Source organism: Eulemur rufifrons, chromosome 7 (assembly GCF_041146395.1).
Source record: "Eulemur rufifrons isolate Redbay chromosome 7, OSU_ERuf_1, whole genome shotgun sequence".
In the NCBI taxonomy this organism is placed as follows: domain Eukaryota; kingdom Metazoa; phylum Chordata; class Mammalia; order Primates; family Lemuridae; genus Eulemur; species Eulemur rufifrons.
In genome coordinates, this window is record NC_090989.1 from 146,796,690 (window position 1) to 146,815,571 (window position 18,882).

The following is an 18,882-nucleotide window of genomic DNA, read 5'->3' on the forward strand; positions in this document are numbered from 1 at the left end:
AGATAACCCACATGGGGAGAAACCATACTCATGTAAGAAGTGGACAAGTTTTCAATCAAAACACTCACCTTCTTCAGTGTCAGAAAACTTGATGGTGGAGGGCAGCTGTATGAATGGACAGAGTGTGGAAAAAACTTAAGTTCCAAAGTTGCCTTGACTCAGCCTACAAGAAAAACTTCTTGGGTTAGGGTGGAGACACTTGCTTGGATTACAAATATGTAATGAGGGCAAATCATGCCGGTTATTAAATTGACAGGTCTAGCCCTGTAAGGGGGGTGCCCTGACAAGTCTTTGAGGATGGAGTGGTTTTGAAGACTGGCAGAGGCAGAGCATGGAGAGTATTTATCCCAAGGTATGAAAAGTGTAATCCAATACCAAGGCCCCAGTATTCACAGGACAGGCCACTGGATCATTGACTGACATCTGTCTCCAGGCTGGGCCTGAACATGCATCTGGGTATAGGGTAAGAAAGGGCTTCAAGGCCAAATGTTAACAGCTCTTTCCCTAAACTGTGCCACATGTTGGAGCCCCAGCAGCGGCTGTTTTGTGTCTTCAAAAGCCCATAACACAATTAGAAAACAAAACAAACTCACATGCACTTCTTATGTGCCAGGCACTACTGTAAATACTTAGACAATCCGTTAACTCATTTAATGAATTAACCCTGAACAGCCTTTTGAGGTTGGTACCACCATCGTACCCATTGAACAGACAAAGAAACAGAGGCAAAGAAACTTGCTGCAGTTGACACAACTATCAAGTTATCCCGCTGACAGGTCTAGCTGTGAGGTGCCGGACAAGTCTTTGAGCACGGGATGGTTCTGAAGACAGGCAGAGGAGTGCTGCTAGGTTTCTGGACCTAGGTAGTCACTACACATTTGGACATTTGGCCTTTTGAGTGGTGGGCCCTACTTTTCACACGCCCACTCCTCCCACTGCAACGCAGCCACAGAACCCAGGCAGCTTCGACACGTGTGGCGCAATGGACCCCCAGCACCTGGAACGGCAGCCAGAGCGACAGGCGCCAGAGAACTCAGGACTGTAACGGTTCTGTGGCCTGAGCTGGCCGGACGGCATCCCGCGACGGAGCTGCTAGGTGGGGGTGCTGCAGGACCCCAGCCTGGGGAGTGGCCCGGACTGTCGTTAGGCATGGGGACACTGGCGGTTGCGGGGTGGGTGGGTAGGGAATCACAGAGACGGGCAACTTCCCAGGCTCCTAGAGAGGAAGGGAATGGGAAAACGCACTTCCGGCTGGAAGCGGCCAAGGCTTTCCCCAGAGCCGGCGGCAGGTGGCTGTTCCCACGCTTACTCTGCGCCTGAGCCGCGCGGGGGTAGCGGCGGCCGCCGAAGGGGTTCAGGGTTCGGGTAACCACTTCGCTTCCCCGGGCGTGTTCTAACTGGTACTCCAACCTCTGTGCTTTTGGAGTGAGGGGGTGGCGGGACGGAGAGGGACCCAGGTCGGACCGAGGGCATTTGCGGGTGCGAGGCAGCGTCAGTCTCACCGCGCCTCTTATTTTCTCTTCAGTCGCGCTTCTCCGAACCCCGGGGGCGTGTGAGAAGCGGGGACTCCCAGCCATGCTCCAGACCCCTTGGCGCCAGGTGAGCGAGCGTCCTCTTTGTCCTTTCTTGTCTCCCTTTCCGACCCTCCACCCTCTGCGTTCAGATCTTGAGTTGTCTGGGCCTGTGGCTTCCCTTGTGCGTCCGTCACTGTGACGGGGCGGAGAGGTGAGAGTGCCCCACCTGAGACATGATTGGGATGGGGAAACTAGTGAGCGTGGGGGGATTGACGGGGACAGATTTGGCAATTGGAGCCAGCCAAAAATAATTCTCCTGAAATGTGGAAATCTACATCACTGCATACAATGAAGACCCCTTTCACCCCTAGCCACAAGGTTAGAGAAGGCCTGGGTAAAGCAATTTTAGTAATTATTTTGTAGAATCCATTGGATTTTCTACCTAGACAGATTATCTATGAGTAAGACAGTTTTACGTCCTTCTTTCCAGTCTGGATGCCTTGCCTTTTCTTTTCTTTTCTTTTCTTTTCTTTTCTTTTCTTTTCTTTCTTTCCTTCCTCACCACCTTCCTCCCTTCCTTCCTCCTTTCCTACCTTCCCTCCCTTCCCTTCCTTCCCTTCCTTCCCTTTTTCTTTCCTGCCTCATTGCACTGGCTAGATCCTTCATTTCAGTATAGAATAGGTGAGAACAGATATCCTTGTCATATTCATGATCATAGTGTGAAACCATTCAGTCTTTCACTGTAAAGTCTGATATTCACTGTAGACTTTTTTATATATATAAATGCCCTTTATCAGGTGAAGGAAGTCTATTCCTACTATTCCTAGTTTGCTAGCGTTTTTAAGAGAAATGGATGTTGCATTTTGACAAATGCTTTTTCTGTCTATTTAGATGATCATATGATTTTTCTTTTTTACTTTTTTAATATGGTGAATTACATTTTTTTTTTTTTCAAATATTAAACCAACTCTGCATTCCTGGGATAAAACTGGCTTGGTCATGATCTGTTATTCTTTTACTATGTATTGAATTAAATTTGTTAAGATTTTGTTTAGAATTTTTACATTTGTGTTCATAAGAGGTATTGATCTGCAGTTTTCTTTTCTTGTAATGTCTTTGTCCCATAACAAGAAGTATTCCTTCCTTTTGAATATTTTGGAAGAATTTATGTAAAATTGGTTATATTTCTTCCTTAAATGTTTAGTAGAATTCACCAGTGGAGTTTTCTTTCTGATAAGGACTTTAAACACAGCTTCATTTCCTTTTGTAGGAGATAGGGGCTACTCAGGTTATCTATTTCTTTTTCTTTCTTTCTTTTTATTTTTTGAGATGAGGTCTCACTATGTTGCCCAGGCTGACTTTGAGCTCCTAGACTTAAGCAATCTGTCCCCCTCAGCCTTCTGAGTATCTGGGACTATAGGAATGCGTGACAATGCGCAGCTTGAGAGAGTTTTGATAATTTGTGTCTTTCAGGGAATTTATCCATTTTATCTAAGTTGTGGAAATTATTGGTATAAAGTTGTTCATAATATTTCCTTATCTTTTTATTGTCTACAGTGATTCTTTTATTACTAATAGTGGTGATTTGTGTATTCTTTTTTCTAATCCATCTGGCTAGAAGTTTATAAATGTTATTGATCTTCTAAAAGAACCAGCTGTTTTGGTTTCATTAAGTCTCTCAGTTTTTCTGTTTTCTGGGTCATTAGGTTTCACTTTGATCTTTATTTCCTTTGCTCTGCTTACTTTGTGTTAAATTTGTTATTCTTTTTCTAGTTCTAAAGGTGAAGCTGAGGTCACAGATTTGAGATCTTTCTTCTTCTGTTTGTTTTGTAAAATAGGCATTTAATGCTATAAATTTCCCCCTAGGTACTGCTTTAGCATTATCCCTCAAATTCGGGTACACTGTGTTTTCATTTTCATTCAGTTTAAAATACTGTCTACATTCTCTTATGGTTTCTTCTTTGATCTGTGTGTTATTTAGAAGTGTGTTAGTTTCCAAATATTTGGGAATTTTCCAGAGGTCTTTCTGTTGTATCAAATTTAATTCCATTATAGTCAGAGAACATATTCTGTATGACTTGAATCATTTTGATTTTGTGGAGACTTCTTTTATGGCCCAGAATATGGTCTATCTTGGTCTATCTCTATCTTTTTCCTTATACACCTGAGAAGAATGTGTATTCTGCTTTCATGGAGTGGAATGTTTTGTAAATGTTCATTAGGTCAAGTTGGTTAATAGTATTGTTCAAGCCTGCTATGTCCTTGTGGAGAGAAGATATTGAAATTTCCAACTATAATTATGAATTTGTCTGTTTCTCCTTGAAGTTTTATCAGTTTTTGTTTCATGTATTTGAAACTCTGTTATTAACTGCATATACATGTAGGATTGTTATGTCTTTATGGTGAGCTGATCCCTTTATGGTTAGGAATGACTTTCTTTATCTCCTAATGTTCTTTGCCTAGAAATCTGCATTGTCTTATATTGATTTAGCCATTCTAGCTTTCTTTTGACCAAAGTTGGCATTGTATATTTTTTCCTATCTTTTTGCTTTTAATTAATCCCTGTCTTTAATGTACATTTCTTGAAGGCAGCATATAGTAGGTTCTTACCTTTTTTTAATCCAAACTGACAATGTTTGTTTACCTTTGGGATGTTTAAATTATTTACATTTGATGTGATTATTGATATGGCTAGATTTGAGTCTATCATCTGTTTTCTAACGTCCATCTGTTCTTTGTTCCTTTTTTTCCTCTTTTCCATCTTCTCTAGGATCAATGGTGTATTTTTTGTGATTCCATTTTTTTCTCTTTTGTTGGCTATATATAAACTGTAACTGTTTATTTTATTTTAGAGGTTGCTTTAAGGTTTGTAGTATACATCTTTAACTTAGCACATTCCACCAAGTTTATATTGTACTACTTCATGAATAGTATGAAACCTTAAAATAGTGTACTTCCATTTCTCCCCATAAGGTATTTATGTTAGTGTCATGTATTTTACTTTTACACATTTTATGAGTCCCACATTACATTGTTTTTAATCAATTACTTTTTGTAGAGATTTATAAAATAATAAAAAATATTCCTACATAATTACCATTTCTGACTGTTCATTTCTCTGTGTGTATTCATGTTTTTATCTAGTATCATTTTCTTTCTGCTGTAAGGCCTACTTGTAGTTGGGTCTGGTGGTGATAAATTCTTTCTGTTTCTGTATGTCTGAAAACATCTTATTTTGCCTTTGTTTTTGAAAGGTACTTTTGCTACATATAGAATTCTAGGTTGAATTTTATGTTTGTTTTTTTTCTTTTTGTATTTTAAAGATGTTGCACCACATCTCATTTCCATTGTTTTTGGTGAAAAAGCTGGAGTCATCTTTGCCCTTACTCACTGTATCTGATGTCTTTTCTTCCTCTAGCTTTTTAAAAAGATACACTCTTTATCACTGGTTTTGATAAATTTGATTATGATTTGCCTTTGTATGGTTTTCTTCTATTATAGTTTCTTGTGCTTTGAGTTTGGTGAACTTCTTGAATCTGTGGTTTTATAGTTTTCATCAAGTTTAGAATATTTTCAGCCATTATTTCTTCAAATTTTTTTTTGTCCTTCCCTCCCTTCTCTGTCTTCTTCAAGGACTTTGATTAACTGAATATTAGGCTTTTGAAGTTCCCCCACAACTCACTGATGCTCTGTTCTTTTGCCTGCAGTCTTTTTTCTCTCTGTGTTTCATTTTGATTAGTTTTTATTGCTATGTCTTCATTTTACTAATCTTTTTTTCTTCAGAGTCTAGTTTGCTGTTAATCCATGAAATGTATTTTTTTTTCTGACATTGTAGTTTTCATAGCTAGAAGTTTGATTTGTGTCTTTTAAAAAAATATGTCTCTTTGTCTATAACTTTTGAATTTATAACAACTGTTTCAATGTTCTCTACTATTCTAAAATCTGTCAGTTTTGGGTTGGTTTTAATTGATTGAGTAGTATCCTCATTATGGGTCTGTACTCCTGCCTCTTTGAATGCCTGGCAATCTTTGATTGAATGCCAGACATCGTAAATTTTATCTTGCTGGGTGCTAGATATCTTTATATTCTCATAAACATTAAGTGTTTTCTGGAATAAAATTGTTACTTTGAACCAATTTGATCCTTTCTAGGCTTATTTTTTGATTTGTTAGTAGGATCTGGAGTAGTGCTCAGCTTAGGGGTAATCATTCTCTACTACTCATGCGGGATTTCCCTGAGTGATCTACCCAATACCTGTGAATTATGAGCTTTTTCCGTGTGGCTAGTGGAAATAGACACTGTTTCTTGCCTGTGAACATCAGGTGTTTTTCCCTTCAGTGTTTTCAAATGATTCTTTCTCTGGCCTTAGGCAGTTTTATCACACCCACATGCTGATAAGTAGTCTGTTGAATACTCTAAAGGGACCCTCTGCACGTAACTGGGATTCATTCTCTATGCAGCTCTCTCTTCTCTGGCATTCTGTCCTATAAACTTTTGCTGCCTCAATCTCTTGGCTCTATGAAGGCATCTGCCAGGCTCTGTCTCAGTTTCCTCTTCCTGTGTTGCAGCCTGGAAACTCTTTTAAGGTAGTAAGCTCAGGGAATCATAGGGGTCACCTCTTTGTTTTCCATCTCTCAGGGATTGTTGTCCTTCATTGCCTGATATCTTAAAAATTGTTTAATGTAATTTGTCTGGTCTACTTTGTTTAAGGCAGGAAGAAAAATCCAATCCCTGTGACTGTACCTAGACCCGAAGTAGAAGTTTTCCCTCAGCATTTTTAAAAACATATTACCCTTTCGCTTTTGCTGTTTAATCTGTTGCCATCTCTACTTCCCAGTCTTCATGTGTGTGTTGTTTTCCCTTCTCTGAAAGCCTTTAAGGTCTGTTTTATATTGGTTTTTCTGAGACTTCGCAGGTATGTACATTTGTGCAGGTATTTTGCATTTATTTTCCTAAATACCTTGTTGGTCCTCCCTCCTCCATGGTACTTTTTAGTTGATAGTGTATTTTACCAAGTTATAAAAAGCAGTGCACACTTAAAAATCCTGAGCTCAGTCTTGGTTCTGTGGTGTGAATTGGCCTCCTTTTTCTTTGCTTCTCCTTTTGCCAGCAGTGAAGTCTCATTTTTGTCTGCTTTTCTAATTTAGTTACCATTCATCTTTTTTCTGCCTTCTAAAATTATGTTAACACTTCTTATCTGCTTTGACTCTTCTTTTTTTGGGCCATTGTGTTACTGTCACTTTAGTGGAGTTTAGGGAGAGAGTGGATATCAGTACAAAAGTGCTATTGGCTGTGTTTATATGGATGTCCCCTGTGCATTTGCATCTAAAACCACATTGGGGAAAGGAGCCCCGAGGGACACGTGGGCACACAGCAAGGCAAACCGGAGTTGACACAGAGATCAGTAGGTGAAGGCAGAACTGTTTGCGTGGGATGATCACAAAGGGGTGCAGTGACTGTTGGGCTCCCCTGTTGGTGAGGGGAGCGCTGGCTCAGGGCTGGCCCTTGGTGGGATACTGAGTAGCTGTTCTTGGCAATACTACTAGACCCAGTAGGTCTCTGCCCCACTACTTAGGCTGTCCTCTGCATTCACACAGAGCTTGAGCAGGAACCTGTTGTTTCAGGAACCAGTGACCTTTGAGGACGTGGCTGTGTACTTCACCCAGAATGAATGGGCCAGCCTGGACCCTGTGCAGAGGGCCCTGTACAGGGAGGTGATGCTGGAGAATTACGCAAATGTGGCTTCCCTGGGTAAGAAGACATCTCTTCTCCTTGCTCTTGTCAGCCTCTGCACTTTGAGCATCCTGGGTTCTTTCTTCGTTAGAACTTTGTGGGGTCTCTAATAACTCTCAGGGGCAGTTGCCTTGGAGGGTAAGCCCCTCAGAGGTTACTAGGTGTGGAGAGCCCGGTGTTCCCAGGTTTTGAAATCAGCTATCCCTCCAACGCTGGGAGGGGCTGTACCCCAATCATGGAGGGAAATTAGGAGCTCTTGGGAGCTCAGCAAAGCTGCTTGTGCCTGTGTCTTCCAAGATTTCTGAAGACTTGGGACTCCCTCATGTGAATATGGGATTACTCTGGGACTCTGCTGCCCTTCTGGGGAATTTTTCTGTCATCTAACAGCACAGACTGTTAAGTTTCTCCCTGATTTCACTTTATCCCTTACTGCCTGGCTCAGCAGAGAAAGATAAAGAGGGCTGAGAGGGGACCCTGCTTCATGATTCCCTTTACCTTTTTGTACCTGTTTTCTTTCTCCCTGGGCAGCTTTTCCATTCACCAGACCTGTTCTGGTCTCCCAGCTGGAGCAAGGAGAACTGCCATGGGGCCTCAATTCCTGGGAACCTGTGGGCAGGGAGGCCCTCAGAGGTGTCTGTCCAGGTGAGCATGGGAACCTATCAGCTGCCTTTTTTGCTTAGCTTGCTTTCTTGTTTTCACATTTCAATGTGTTAGAAGCGTTTCTTCTCTTGGGGGACTTTTCATTCATATGGAATCATTACATGTGATTCTTTGAGTTCATGGTGGTAGCCTATCTCAAATGCGGAAGGGCCAGTCTCTTCCAAGACAGGCACGATGGCAGGATTTCTTTGCATGCTCATCTTTGTCTCTCCTCCTCACAACCTGCCGAGGTAGACTATCTGACTGAGCAGCACTTACACCAGCTCTTTCCTTCTTTGTCATGTGGAAACATCTTATTTTTCCACTAATTTGCTTTTGCAGTCATGAGGATGTCAGCCACCTTATGGGGAAAATGGGCCTCTGGCAGCCGATCTGGCCTTCTGCATATCACAGAGTACATTAATTCTGTGAAAACAGAATTATGAGTTTCTAAGCACTGACTGAACACATAATAAAAATTTCATTTTTATAATGGAAAATTTCAAACATATGCAAACACCAGCATAATGCACTCCAAGTATCCCTTACCCTAACTCAACATACACCAGTGTCCTGCCATTCTTGTTTCATCTTTCCCCCACAGACACTTAAAAAAAGTTCTTTTAACAGATGAACTTTTAAAGCAAAATTTATTGTAAATTAAAGGTGAATAGCTTCCTCATTTTGACAGCTATTAATATGTGGATTAAAAATAAAACATATTGTATTTTCTTGTCTTATTCTGCTTCACCCCTTTTCTGCCTGTTAAAATTTCCTGTGCTCTTTAGACTCTTGGCAGAGAATGCCCATTCCTGATGCACCCCTCAATCTTGTGTTAAAGTTGTGCCTTTCTGGGTATGACCTCAGGGCTTTAGGCTATCTGGATAAAATACATTTTCTGAACAATTTGCTTACAAACACATGAGGTTCTGCTCTGGCCAAGTGCTGAAGATTTTATTAGTCTGCAAAAGTTCTCAATAGTTGAAGGAAAATAGCTTTTGGTTTTCCCTTATGATGTTAGTTTAGTATTTCACATTTCATACTATTGTGTTAAACAAATGCATGTCCTATATGACCTTTTAGGAAAAATGGCAAGAATCATTACCTGGTTCTCTTTGGCACTTGTGTCTATTCTTGGAAGAGTTCCTCATAGTTTCCAGTACTCTTTTATTTTAGAGGCGAGCCTCCAAGCCTTCCCCTTTCCTTCTGGCTGCTGTGGTGTTTGCCAGGCATGGTGCCTCCGCCACAGCATAGCAGCCTGCTGCTTTACCAGAGCCACCTTGATGGTAGAGATCACTTCTCCTTTCAGGGGTTATATGTCATGGATAATGTTTTCTAAAAAGCAGCTGTTAAAGAATTTCAGCCTGGGAGATTGTTGGTAGTGCTTGAGCTGCTTGACCTGCCCCTTCTCCAATCTCGATGGTCTTCCTTCCACCTAAGCGTCTCTCTGGTCGTCACTTCTTTTTGTCTGCACTTTTATCCACATCATTCACTTTTCTCTCAGTTTTTCTGCCCTAGTTAACAGTCTTTGTTATTTTCTGGCATTCACACTCTTTATGGGAATGCCTCCTGGCCTTGCTTGCCTGCCTCTCATAGAGTCTTCATATCACTCGTGGGGCTTTGTTATGTGGTGATCTTAGGTAGCCATTTTGTGGGCATGTAAGAAAATATCCATATACTCAGGGCATGTTAGAACCACTTGATCCTGTTTCCCCTTCAGCACAGGTATTTTCTTTTTGTAATATCAGGGACTGACACTTCTATTTTCTCTTTGTGATATCAGGGGATCAGACCAGAACTGAGAAGGAAGGATTAGCTCCAAAGGAACACACATCCAAAGGAACTGAGTCCCTCAGACTGACATTAGGAGGATTGCCAGGGAATGTTCCCCAGTACCTTGACTTTGGGAGCAGCCTAGAGCAGCCCCAGGGTCATTGGATAACTAAGACAAAGCCAAAGAGGAGAGAGTTCACAGATGGATCAACCAGGTATCATGAGGCCTGTGCTGTCAAGAGTGGAAAGAAGTGTGAGAAATTAGGGGAAAATGTTAGTGTTGGCGCACAACTCACTATGAATCAAACAATTCCTAGTGGTGAGATATCTTATGAATGTGGAAAATGCGACAGATATTTCAGTCGAATGGCAGACTTCCACCAACATCAGAAACATCACACTGGTGAAAAGTCTTTTGAATGCAAAGAATGTGGAAAAGACTTCAGATATAACTCGTTACTTATTCGGCATCAGATAATTCACACTGGAAAGAAACCATTTAAATGTAAAGAATGTGGAAAAGGTTTAAGTTCAGACACAGCTTTGATTCAGCATCAGAGAATCCACACTGGAGAAAAGCCCTATGAATGTAAGGAGTGTGGCAAGGCCTTCTGTAGCAGCTCGGTCTTCCTCCAGCACCAGAGATTCCACACTGGGGAGAAACTCTATGAATGTAACGAATGTTGGAAAACTTTCAGTTGTAGCTCAAGCTTCATTGTCCATCAGCGAATGCACACTGGAGAGAAACCCTATAAATGTAAAGAGTGTGGGAAACGATTAAGCTCCAACACGGCCTTGACTCAGCATCAGCGAATTCACAGCGGGGAGAAGCCCTTTGAATGTAAGGAGTGTGGGAAGGCATTCAATCAGAAAATAACCCTGGTTCAGCATGAGCGAGTTCACACTGGTGAGAAACCATATGAGTGTAAGGTGTGTGGGAAAGCCTTCAGCTGGTGTGGAAGATTCATTCTGCATCAGAAACTACACACGCAGAAGGCTCCTGTCCAAGCATAGCACTCTTCACAGTTAGGCTCACTGTGCCTCTCCTTGTTTTATTTTCATGTTCTTTATCAGTGTTCTCACTGTCTTTCCTGGACTGTGCTGATTCTTAACCATATGCCTTTGTTCACACGACTCTGCATATCTGGAATGCCCACTTTTCTACCTGTCCAGTCATATGTTTAATTCAGACTCTTGGCTTCCATCATGAAATGTTCCTCAAATTCTCTAAGCCCTTGTCTCCCCAACATGAATTCTCTTTACAGTTAGAAAAGACAAAAAAACTAAAAAACCAACTCCCAAATTGACAAACATAAAAGGAAATGTAAGTTTCCAGATTTAAAGGATATGCAAGATGGATTTAGGGGGAACTTACATTAAAGAACATTACTGTGAATTATGAAAACACCAGGTTTGAAGAAGAGATCCTAAAAAAATTTCTAGAGAGAAAAAACAAAGATCAGAAAAGAGAATGGCATTAGATTTCTCAACAGCAATCTTAAAGTTAGATGACAATGGTGTATTCCTTCAAAATTCTAATGGAAGATGATTTCCCCCTAGAATTCTACGGCCTTGAGTGTAAGTAAAGAATAAAGGCATTTCATACCCTTTAGTTTTCAAACCTTTATCTCCCATGCATCCTTTCTCAGATGTGCAACACTAAACAAGGGATAAATCAGGAAATGAAAAGACAGATATGTGGATACCCTATTACAATCTGTATATCAGAAATCTAAATTCAAAAACAGAAGGAGGGCCCAGTCCATATGGAGCCATATGCATCTTGGAGGACATCCCTACTAGGGTGCATCCCTCACTAGGGTGAGGACATCCCTACTAGGGTGTATTCCACTGGTGCAGTATTCACTCACCCTACTTACTCTGCAGTTAGCCATCACTACTCAATTGCAGTCTGTGCCTTTGCAAAAGTCAGGGTGTATATATCTTTTGAGTCAGATGCAAGGCCCTATTTGTCTTAAATTTATTCATCTCATTGCTGTTCCAAGTGACCTCAAAGGAGCAAACATTTTCTTGCAACTCCATCTAGTTATTTTTTATGATCATGGGAGAACCTACCATTATTTCTCTTACCTAAAGAAATGAAGGAGGTTGTAAATGTGTTTTGTTTTAGCATCCTCTTTGCAGGCAGCTTGATTTTGCCCATTGCAGGAAGCAGAGCATAGTGGTTAATAATACAGAGCCAGGCAAACTTTGAACCCAAGTGTGTGACCTTGGTTAAGTTACAGAAACTCTGTGTATTAATTTCCTTGTCTGTGAAATGGGGATGACAGTCAATCTACCTTATAGGTTTGTGTTGAGGCTTAAATGCATTAATATATGAAGAAGTGTTTCAAATAGTGACTGGCGCATAATAAAGTGTGACCTATTATTATAATGCTATTGATAAGTTTTGACTTAATACACCAGTGAAACAATCACCACAATCCAGATATAAACAGCCATCACCCCCAGAATTTGCTTGTGCTCCTCTGTAATCCCTTCCATTTGACCCTCCACAGACAGTCACTCATCTGCTTTCTGTCACTGTGAATTAGTTTTCCTTTATTTTTTGGTGTGATGTTTTTCACCCAGGGTAATTATTTTGAGATTCACCCACATTGTTGCATATATCAGTAGTTCATTCCTTTTTATTGCTGAGTAGTAGTCTACTGTATTGGTATTTCCACAGTTTGTTTATCCATTGACCTGTTGATGGCCATGTGGATTGTTTCCAGTTTTTGGCTATTACAAATAAAGCTGCTATGAACATTTGTGACCAAATCTTTGTAAGAATAGGTGTTTTCACTTGTCTTGGATAGATACCTGGAGTGGAATGGCTAGTTCATTAGGCAGGTAGGTGTATATTTAACTTTTTGAGAATCTTCAAAACTGTTCTACAAAAAAGATTGTGCCATTGTATGTTTCCACCAGCATTGTATGAGAGTTTCACTTCTAATATATCTTTGTCTACACTTGATATTGTCAGTTTGAAAAATTTTAGCTATTCCAATTGTTTAATGCTAATCTGTTGTGGTTTGAATTTGCATTTCTTTAATGACTAATGATGTTGAGTGTATTTTCATGTGCTTATTTATTTTCCATATATCTTTGATGAGGTGTTTGTTCATATCTTTGGCCTATGTTTTTATTGGGTTGTTTTCTTTTTATTGATCTTTGAGAGGTCTTTATATGTTTTAGATGCAGATCTTTTTCAGATATGTGGTTCCTAAATATTTTCTTCTAGCCTGTGGTTTGTCTTTTCATTCTCTTAACAGTGCCTTTTGAGAAGCAGAAGATGTTAGTATTGACGAAGTCCAATTTATCAGTATGTTTTTTAATGGATGTTTTCAGCATAATATCTAAGAAATATTTGCTTTACCCGAGTTTACAAAGATTCTTTTGATGTTTTTCCTTCTGGAAGTTTTATAGTTTTAGGTTTTATATTTCATTCTTTATATTCCATTTTGAGTTAACTTTTGTATAGGGTGTGAGGTATAGATCTAAATTCTGTTCTTTTTTTCCCCACGTGGATATCCTGTTGTAGCACCAGGTTGCGTAGGCTGGATTACAGTGCCTATTCACAGGTATGATCATAGTGCACTGCAGCCTTGAACTCCTGGACACAAGTGATCTTCCTACCTCAGCCTCCCGAGTTGCTGGGACTACAGGCATGAGCCCCTGTGCCCAGCCTGTAGCAACCTTTTTTGAAAATAATTCATTCTCCACTGAGTTGCCTTTGTACCACTGTTACGAATCATATGTCCATTCCGTTGATCTATTTGTCTGTCTTGACGCCATTAAGGCATTGACTTAATTACTGTTATTCCCTAATGTGTTGTAGTCATAGTGTTAGTCCCCAACTTTATTTTTGTCAAGGTATTTTGGCCATTCTAGGTCCTTTACATTTCCATACAAATTTTAAAATCAGCTTTTCAGCTTCTACAAAACACCTCCTGGGATTTTGATTGGGATTGCATTGAATCTATAGATATTTGGTGGAGAATTGACAACCATATAGTCTTTTGACCCATGAGGAGGGGAGGTTGAGAATTAAAAGAACAACTTTTTTATATTCCAGAAAGGAAAAGACTGTTCTTTACTTGTTTGTGACTTGGGACTTTGGGCAAAGAACAGTCTTTTCCTTTCCTGAATATGAAAAATAAATTCTTTTAATTCTCAGCCTCCTTTCCTCACCTTTTTTTCTTCCTGTAGTTAAACTTACAGGAGAGACTGTAAGGAATTGTTCAGATCTTTACTTGTGGAGGTATGATTTTTTTTTTTTTAAGCCAGTGTTACCGTTTAAGACATTTAAGTGCCCGTTACTGAGCAGAAAAATAGCTCTAACTATGAATTTTTGTAATTTATTGGAAAAAGCTAAATACAGGACATTTAGGGTGTCCTGTCAAAGTCAATACAGGACAAAATCCTTTAATATAGCACATATCTTGTGTATAGAGAATGCCTGGCAACCCTAATTTTGGTTGCTAAATGAATCTGTCCCAAAAGGTCACACGCACGTCTAAGTCCTAGGAAGGGAGAGGGCTAAAAGGGCAGGAAACCATGGTTTCCTGAAAACTGCCCAGCCCAGGACCCAAGCAGGATCCTTGCTTTGTGCTTCTTAGAGATGACACACAGGCGCTATTCTCCCACACCTGCGCAGCCTCAGGTAACCAGGCGGCCCATAGCTGAGGGGCCGTGCGTTAACTGAAAGGCCCCCCGCCCCGTGCCTAGAGGCCAAAGTCTGGGTAGAGCCAGGCTGCATCAGTTCTGTGACTCCCCAGCCCTAAGCTGTACCATCGGCTGGCGCAGGACGATGCACCAGCTGCAAGAGCGCAGCAACACAGAGGTACCGTAGCAGCTCGGCCACTTCCGCCCGGTAGGGCAAGTCACGTGGGGCCCGGCCGCGGGGACCATCGAGATGGGCGGCCTCCGGGGGCCCTAGAGGGACCCAGGTCGCGCACCCGCCCTTCCGGATCGGCGTGTAGTTACCCAGCTTGTGGGTGTTCGGAGAGGAGGAGCGTGGGTATTAGCGAGTTCTGAATGCTAGGTCCGCCCGGTGCCGGGTTCCTCGCCGTGTCTGGCGGCTGGTCAGCCTCTCTTCCCCTGAACTTGGTCCTAATGGCGGCCCGCCCCTCCCTCGCCCGGAGCTTGGGTATCTGGGCCTCGCCGAAGCCGCCCGAGGTGGCTGCGCGGCCTTCTGGAGCCCAGGTCCAGCCTCTTGTCACCGCGGCGTGATCTTCTATTCTGCCCTAAAGAACTTGTCGCGACAGCCTCCTGCCCCCGGTACTGACGTTTCTGGTGTTTGGGGTCTCCTGCTTCCCTGGGTCCAGTGTTTGTTAAGATCCCTTTTGGGTTGAGTCTCTGGTCAGCATCACCCACTGAGACACTGAGTATTTTACCCTTAATCTGCATTCAGCTACCTCCGTTCCTCCTCTCCAGAGGCACTCTTTTTGGGGTCAATGCTATGGTTCCTGTAAACATTCTGTAAAAACTCTTTCCGTTTGTACAGACCCAACACCGTAGGGACAGGGTGCTGTTATCCCTCAATCTCCTCTGTTTGAACGGGCTCAGAATGCCCTTGGGGCTGAGCGGGCAGAACAACTGGAAAGGAGATTGGGGGGCTGTCAGTGAGAGAGCAGCCAGAGGGGGCCTAAAGAATCTCCATCCAGTGCTGGAAATGTGGACACTGGGAGCTTGCTGTGGGTGATGCAGGGCAGGGAACATAGCACTCATGGCTCTTCTTCTGTTATCTCCTAAGGATCTTGCTTTTCCAAACCCAGAGGACCGTGCATGAAGCCAGGGGACATCAGCCATGCTCCAAACAACTTGGCCTCAGGTGAGCTGACCTTCCTTTCAGTCTTTTTTACTTACATTGGCTATCAGGAAAGACCGAAGGAGGCCTAACTTGATCAGGCTGTGGTTTCTCTTTGATTCTATCCCTAGGGTATGGCTGATGTAAGTATTTGGTAGGGGAAACAAAAGTTTTGTGTATGGAGAGTGGTGACCTTGGATGTGTAGATTTAAATGGAAGAAAGGGAGCCCAAGCCAAGAAATGCTTCCTGAATGTGGAAATCCAGAGCATGTTCTAAAAATGAAAGTCACCTGCTGAAATCAGAGAAATTCTTCATTGACGAGATTGTCCTGTAAATTGTGGATGTATCCCAGCGAGACCAACATTGTTCTTTCAGTATATATTTTCCAAATGCTAGATTCAAAGGCCCTGAAGTGAGGGAGAAAGCTGGGTATACTCTAGAGACAGGAAGAGGTCAGAGAAAGTGGTCAGTGTGAGATGGGAGAAGTAAGCACAGGTATTGTAGGTCATGGTGAAGACTTTGGTTTCTGTTCTGGTTCAGTGGGAAGGCACTGAAAAGTTTTAAGCAGGGGGGACATGGTTGGATTTATTTTAATATGTTAAAAAGATTTTTCCAGCCCTCTGTGGCAAATTAGTATGGAAGGATGTAAGTCAGTTAAGAGAATACTGCAGTCCAGGTAAGATATTAGGTATTCTTTTAATTACTTATTTTTAGTAGTCTTTAGGTTTTAGAACAATTTTAGGTTCATAGCAAAATTGAGTGGAAGGTACAGAGATTTTTCATATACTCCCTGCTCCTGCGTACACATATACAAATTCTGATACAAGTTCAGATACAAGTTCTGGTATCAACACTATGCCAGTGTCTTTAAAAGAATGGAGATGCTTTCCTTCTTTCTGTATTCTCTGATAGGTCCTAAATAGCACATGAGGTTTGATTTTGAAATAATTCACCCCTGAAACAATTTAAAACTGGCACTTTTTAAAAAATAGATTTTATTTTTAGAGCAATTTTAGGTTCATGGCAAAATTGGGCAGAAAGCACAAAGAGTTCCTTCCCATATACCTCCTTCTATCACACAATGCACAGCCTCCCCGACTGTGACCATGCTGCACTATTGTGGGACATTTATTACAAGGAATGAACCTACATTGACATGTCATCATCATCCAGAGTCCGTAGTTTACATTAGGGTTCTCTCTTGGTGTTGTCCATTCTGTGGGTTTGGACAAATGTGTAATGACGTGTATCCACCATTATAGTACCATACAGAATAGTTTCACTGCCCTAAGAATCTCCTGTGCTCCTCTTATTCATCCCTTCCTCCCTCTTAACTCCTGACAACCATCGCTTGATCTTTTTACTCTCTCCATAGTTTTGCCTTTACCAGAATGCCATAATAGTTGAAATTATACAGTGTGTAGCCTTTTCATATTGGCTTCTTTCTCTTAGTTATATGCTTTTAAGTTTCCTTCCTGTCTTTTCATGGCTTGATAGCTCATTTTGTTTTAGCGCTGAGTAATATTCCATCACTATGTGGATGTACCACAGTTTAACCATTCACCTGCTGAAGGACATCTTGGTTGCTTACAAGTTTTGGCACTGAGCTACCATAAATGTCCATGTGCAGGTTTGGGCAGACATAAATTTTCAACTCCTTTGGTTAAATACCAAGGAGCATGATTGCTGGATTGTATGGTAAGGGTATGTTTAGTTCTGTAAGAAATTGCCCCAAACTGTCTTTCAAAGTGGCTGTACCATTTTGTATTCCTATCAGCAATGAATGAGAGTTCCTGTTGCTCCACATCCTGGCTCACATTTGGTGTCAGTGTTTTGGATTTTGGTCATTCTAATGGGTGTGTAGTAGTAACTCATTGTTGTTTTTATTTTCAATTCTCTATGACATGTAATCTTGAGCATCTTTTTTTTTTTTTTTTTTTTTTTTTTTTTGAGACAGAGTCTCACTCTGTTGCCCAGGCTAGAGTGAGTGCCGTGGCGTTAGCCTAGCTCACAGCAACCTCAAACTCCTGAGCTCAAGCGATCCTCCTGTCTCAGCCTCCCGAGTAGCTGGGACTACAGGCATGCACCACCATGCCCGGCTAATTTTTTTTCTATATATATTTTTAGCTGTCCATATAATTTCTTTCTATTTTTAGTAGAGATGGGGTCTCGCTCTTGCTCAGGCTGGTCTCGAACTTCTGAGCTCAAACGATCCGCCCACCTCGGCCTCCCAGAGTGCTAGGATTACAGGTGTGAGCCACCACGCCCGGCCCTGAGCATCTTTTTATATGCCTATTTGCCATCTGTATATTCTTTGTTGAGGTGTCTGTTCATGTCTTTTGCCCGTTGTTTAATTGGGTTGTTTGTAGAGTTCTTCGTATATTTTGTATAACCGTGCTTTATCAGGTATGTCTCTAGCAAATATTTTCTCCCAGTCTGTGGCATGTCTTCTTTTCTTCCTATATTATTCTTTCAAAGTATAGTTTAATTCCCCCTCATCTTTTTTTTTTTTTTTTTTAAACATTGTTGGCTAATCTTTCACACATGCTTTTTCAGATGACTTTAAATGATCTCCTACTCCTGCACACAAATCTCATGGATTTTTTTGGTGGTGGTATGTGGGGGTGGATTTTACTGAATTCATGGGTAAATTTGGAGATAATTGACTTCTTTACAAATTTGATTCTTCCCATTCAGAAACACTGTATGTTCCAATATATTCAGTTCTTTTTTTATGTGTCTTAGTAAACATTTAGTTTTCTTCCATCTTGTTTTTCACATTTCTGTTAAGCCTATTTGTAGCTATTTTTGTATGAATGACATCTTATTTTCTTTCATTATATTTTCCAATTGTTTATGATAGTATTTAGGAAAGCTAATTATTTTACTTCTTATATCTAGATAGGTTAGTGAATTTTGTCAGTTCTAAATATTTTCAGTTTATTTTCTTGGCTCGTAGATATCTTTAGTCAGATAGTTATTTCATCTTCAAGCAAAGATATTTATGTTCATTCCTTTCCTATATTTATGCTTTTTTTCCTGTCTTTTGCAGAAAGTAGAACCTCAGCTTATGGTAAATTATCAGCCATCAACTTTAATGGATATGCTTTGGCATTTCATTGTTAAGGTGGTGTTTGCTGTTGGTTTCTCACCTTCCTCATAAATTTAAAAAAATTTTGTTTATGGTCAAACCATTTTAGAAATTAATTCTTTTAGCAAACGTATATTAGGCATCTAGTATGTGTCAGGCAACTGTACTGTGTGCTAGTAAACCAGTCATGAGCAAAACAGAATCCTTGTCTCATGCACTTACATTCTGGAGGGAGATAGACAGTGTGTAGTAATACATACTGATAAGTAATACTGTGGAGAAAAATAAAATATGGTGAGGTACATAGGGACCATCCACA

The 18,882-nt window shown here is 41.0% G+C and overlaps 1 protein-coding gene across 1 annotated transcript; it reads left to right on the top strand.

The window, feature by feature from the left end:
* The first annotated feature begins 1,311 nt into the window (after positions 1-1,311).
* Positions 1,312-10,673, top strand: ZNF620 (zinc finger protein 620). Its single transcript, XM_069473486.1, has 5 exons — positions 1,312-1,365; positions 1,526-1,599; positions 7,139-7,265; positions 7,776-7,889; positions 9,670-10,673. Exons 2-5 carry the CDS (start codon positions 1,576-1,578, stop codon positions 10,671-10,673), a joined length of 1,269 nt encoding a protein of 422 aa, XP_069329587.1. The 5' UTR covers positions 1,312-1,365; positions 1,526-1,575.
* Positions 10,674-18,882: the final 8,209 nt, after the last annotated feature.

Bases quoted from the DNA above. Each gene is read 5' to 3' on its own strand.
- ZNF620 (XM_069473486.1), top strand. From the start codon at position 1,576: ATGCTCCAGACCCCTTGGCGCCAG. The intron at 1,600-7,138 runs GTGAGCGAGCGT...CTGTTGTTTCAG, and splicing joins TCCAGACCCCTTGGCGCCAG to GAACCAGTGACCTTTGAGGA. The intron at 7,266-7,775 runs GTAAGAAGACAT...CTCCCTGGGCAG, and splicing joins CGCAAATGTGGCTTCCCTGG to CTTTTCCATTCACCAGACCT.